Source organism: Babylonia areolata, chromosome 11, assembly GCF_041734735.1.
Source record: "Babylonia areolata isolate BAREFJ2019XMU chromosome 11, ASM4173473v1, whole genome shotgun sequence".
NCBI classification, from domain to species: domain Eukaryota; kingdom Metazoa; phylum Mollusca; class Gastropoda; order Neogastropoda; family Buccinidae; genus Babylonia; species Babylonia areolata.
Window position 1 is genome coordinate 20,819,119 of NC_134886.1, and position 5,000 is coordinate 20,824,118.

A 5,000-nucleotide genomic window follows, 5' to 3' on the forward strand; every position below is an offset into this window, starting at 1 on the left:
ATGACTAAACCTTACTTTTTGCTGTAACTTTTCTGCAGATAGTTTCAACTAAAACTTTTTTTTTTTTTTTTTTTTTTACTTGGCTCACTCAGCCCAGTCAGTGTTATCCCCTGCTTTTCACCACAGATTACCCATATGGATACATTAGAATATTTTGTAAAGTTATTTCAAACTAGGTAATGAAATTTAAAAAAAAAACAAGTTATTAGTACATGTAGTATATACATTGGGTTAGCTGGTATCAAAACTTTAACTTAAGTTTCCTACCATGATGTTTCAGCTTGTTTTTTCACTTTGCATTTGAGAAACTTGGTCTTCAAAATTAATGAAATGTAGAGGATCTGTTCAAAATTATGCCTGGTGGACACACACAGAACACACACACACACACAAATGTTCTGATTGGTTGGTTTCCTCAGAGAAAAAGGCCAAAAGTGCTATTATTAACCTATGATATGATTGTGGTGCATTTATGTAGATTCAGAAAGTCCTGAATCAAATCTCAATCCAGAATCTTCACAATACAAAAGCATTGTTTAACGGACAATCCCGATGACCAGGAATGTTTGGGCAGAGAGAAATAACCTCTGCCAAAGAAGTTAGTTGGCTTGGGTGGTTGCTTTGTCATTCAACTAGATTACAAGTAATTTCTTTGATTTAAGAAAAAAGAAAAAAAAAAAAAAAAAAGATTCTTGGTTATTAGAAGATAGGGCAATGTTTGTCAACAGGATAACATTTATTTAAAAAACAACAACAAAAAACAGCATATATATATATATATATATATATATGTATGTATGTATGTATGTATGTATGTGTGTGTGTGTGTGTGTGTGTGTGTGTGTGTGTGTGTGTGTGTGTAATTTAAAGGGCTGCAGACAAATTTATCTGTAATTTTGTGCAAGCAATGGCTGTGGGTCAAGACTCAAGGTTGACTGGAAATAATATCATGGAAATGGAATATATTGTGATGCTGATCCAGATCCAGATCCAGGGATGTTTCCAAAGATTTTTTTTCTCATTTGCAGACATGGAGATAATAATTAATATACTTTTTTTTCTTCTTCTTTTTAAATTGCCACTGTGGATAGCAGAGAAAATCAGATAACCCTTAGCTTTGGAAGGGGTAAGCAGAGTGCTTTCTAGTTTGTAATCTGACTATTTATCATGAAATATTACAACTGTTGGAACAGTTATTCAACTTTGTAACAGCTGGATCATCTATCATTCTATGGGAACGTTATATATATTTGCAGAACAAAAATATAGAACTGGAAATTATCCAGCACATTTATGCATCACACTTTTGTTGCAGGATACTGATACTATAGCAGGCAATAAGTTTAAAGTTAATGAATTTTTACAAGTGTATCACTGTCATATACAGTTTGTTAGTTTTGCTGCATTAAAACAATTACTCATAACCTTGTCATACTTTCTGGCGCTGACTCAGTGTGGAGGAACGTTTTTTTATATTATATATATATATATATATATATATATATATTTTTTTTTTTTTTTTTTTTTTTTTTTTTTTTTTTACCAATTCTTTTTTTTACCCAATAATCTTTTTTTTTACCCCTAAAATATCTGAAGAACACAGGTACAGCTGAAAGACCGAGATAAGTGAGGGGAAAGAGAACAGGATGAATAGAGAGGCAAGAGCTGAAGAGGAAAGAGGTGAACATTACAAACTGATTACTGCTTCAGCTTATACAGCACTGATGATAACCATATTTCCATGGATTTCTGTTTCACGTAAGCATAAATTATTTTGGTGTCAGAATTGACGTGTTGAACCTCTCAAACATGCGCGCGCACACACACACACACACACACACACACACACACACACACACACATCTGAGAGTTTCATTATTGTACTGAAATAAAATTTCAAAAACCCAATTATTTAAAACTCCATTTCACAGATGACATAAATCCTTTTGTTATTGTATGAAACGTACAAAAATATCTGCAACATCGTTTCTGTTTGCCATTTTCTACTCTGGAATTATGTGCTTTGATTTATCTGAATTGTCATGTAAAAATCTTTTACAGACCTTTCTGCTTGTCACATTGACACCACAGCAATCACTTGTGATCATTTGACCTGAGTGATTTGATGAGTGGTTATCAATTACATTGTTATCAACTGTAGTCACAGTGCTTAAAGATTAACAGCAATATATCCACAGTTCTTCCCCTCCACTCGTCTGTGTGACTGGCGGGGTGAACATCCACGCCTTACTGTGAACACGACTCATTCCGTCTTGAGGGTGGAAATTGTGGATGTTGCCACTTAAACATTTGAACTACAGCCATAGGTGGAAACTACATTGCTGACACCATTAAACTACCAGAGGGAACTTCCTGCCCACTATCTTCTCTGCTATCAGCTAAGTACACTGAAAAAAATCTCCAAGCCTTCAAGGCACATGAAAAGAACACCGCACATTTCACAACTGGCCAGTCACAAACACTTCCTGTTCTCCCAAGAAGCTATGGCATCCTTTTATTATCAAAAGTCTGTAAAATTTGTAAAAGGAGCAAATTTTATAGGTGGTGGGGTAGGGTTTTTTTGGGGGGGTTTTGTCAGTGCTAAGTTTAGAAGGATAAGATTTTGTCACTTGGCTTCCTGAGATGCCAAGATCTGCCACAAGTTGTTCTTCAGTAATGTGATTCAGAGTCATTTAACTCACTCAGTACGGCCAGTCCTCTCTTCTCCTCTACACAGACCCCTCGGATGTCCAGTGGGCGTCTGAATGACCCAACCTTTAGCTTCCATCGTCAGAATTGTGGTATTCTTTGTCAACATTCACGTCTTCAGTATAAGAGCCTTCCGCTTGTAATATTATGATGATGGTAATTGGGGTGAAACGCTGTTAACGTCGTCTCTTTCGCCGTTCGTATGGAGAGAGTTAACCACAGTTATGTGATTGTGCATTCAGCCTCACAGGGATTCAGATGGACAGTGTAATGTCCATGCCATCATGCAGTGCCTAGCTTCTTCTAACAGTGCCAGCCTCTGTTTCTCCTTCATATGCAAATTTGTCTTTGCGTTTCACTCACTTTGCTTAGTTTGATTGCCTCTTTGGCCCATCACTTTCAGGTGCCAGGCACCAAGTGGACCCCTGGTCTTTTTCCACACCATTCTTAAGCTCAGGCATAGGTAACGAACGAAACTGATGGACAGACGGAATAGAAATCTGTTAACAATTTCTGGACTTTTCTCTCTGTTGCCCAGTGTTTCTCTTTTTGCTTTATCTGTCCAGCCATTCTTGTGTTTCGATTTAATCAATGATTATAAAATAAAATGAAAAAAAAAAAATATGAAAAAAATTATATATAAATGTATGCGTGGTAGTTTTTGCAGCATACTGTGGCTTAAGAAAATCTCTCTCTCTCTCTCTCTCTCTCTCTCTCTCTCTCTCTCTCTCTCTCTCTCTCTCTCTCTCTCTCTCTCTCTATATATATATATATATATATATATATATATATGTGTGTGTGTGTGTGTGTGTGTGTATACATTGTAGATATTGATTGTTTGATTGATTGGTTTCCTTTTTCTTTAACTTTTATTTTAGAAATGAGAAAATGGGTGGGTTGTGGGAAGCAGTTGTTAATGTTTTGGTCATCCATGTTGTGTATGTTACTATGTCTCATTTTCTGTGGTGAACTTGAAAACCAAACCACCTGGGCTGTGCCTCCAGATTTGACGGGCAGCCAGCATGGCGGACTACATGGGAAGCCACAACACCCACAGCGCCCACAACACCCACACCACAGATGGCAGCATGGGGGACAAAGACATGAGCGCCATGATGCTGCCCCACACCTCCCTCAATGAAGCCAGCAACATGCTCTCCCCGTCTTCCGATGGGCCCCCGGGACTCACGTCCCCCTCCTACATGTCTCATGTCAGCAACGCCAATGACTATGTCAGCCAGTCCCCTCAAGACGGATTCCTGTCTCATTCAGCCTTGACAGGGCTGGCCGCGGCAGCTGCCCATCATGCACGCTTTGCCTCCACAGGGCAGAGCCCTGGAGGCAGCTCCAGCACCCTGCAAGCCCTAGCTGGCTCCCCCGTGCCCAGCGGTGGGCCGTCCACACCGCAGCCCTCTCCAGTGTTCGGGGGCAGCAGTGGTGGTGCTGTGGAGACCAGCGACATGGGTAGTGGGGGTGCCACCCTCTCCATCTCCTACATGCGTCAGGGAGACAACTATGTATGCTCGCTGTGTGGCAAAACGGTGGCCTCCAAGGCGGCCATCACGCGCCACATCCAGCTGACGCATGAGAAAAAGAAACCCTTTGAGTGCAACATCTGCCACCGGCGCTTTGGCTACAAGAACATTTTGCTGGAGCACCAGAACATTCACTTTGGCATCAAGCCCTACTCCTGCAATTTGTGTGACAAGCGCTTTGCTGCCAGGTCCAACCTGTTTCAGCATCGCTTGCTGCACATGAAGCCTTTCCATTGTGAGGTGAGTTTCTCTTTGTGTGTGTGTGTTACATACTGCATTCATTTGTTGGCTGTGTCAGTGTGTGTGACAAAGCCCAAGACACATATTTCAGTTTTGTTTGTTTCTTAATATCCATTATCCATACAGGATTCCACCATGATTTGACCACATGATGAAGTTCTAGTACTCCAGTCTACTATTCAAGATGCTCTATGATCGCAGCATGAGCTCAGATTCAAAACACATCAACAAAAGTACCATTTGACTGATGAAATCCCTTGCAGTCCTAAAGTCAGCAGCATGGGATTTTCTTCTCTCTCTCTCTCTCTCTGTGTCTCTGTCTCTCTCCCCCCCCCCCTTCTCTCTCCCCCTCTCCTTCTCATGCTTTTATGTGTCTTCAAATACAAGCATTTCCTTGGAGACAACCAGCTAATAAGAATGATCATCTTAAGAAATTGTGATGAATGTTCTGTTCTTCTTGTGATGTACTCAGAGATGCCAACTGTTACAATTTCGCCGCATTTTGTTAGGCTTGAT

At 40.1% G+C, this 5,000-nt stretch overlaps 1 protein-coding gene across 1 annotated transcript in view; it reads left to right on the forward strand.

The window, feature by feature from the left end:
* The first annotated feature begins 3,731 nt into the window (after positions 1–3,731).
* Positions 3,732–5,000, forward strand: part of LOC143287167 (uncharacterized) — a 14,262-nt gene continuing 12,993 nt past the window's right edge. The window contains exon 1 of the mRNA XM_076595111.1: positions 3,732–4,484. Within this exon, the coding sequence (XP_076451226.1) occupies positions 3,732–4,484 (753 nt within the window). The remainder of the gene's footprint in view (positions 4,485–5,000) is intronic.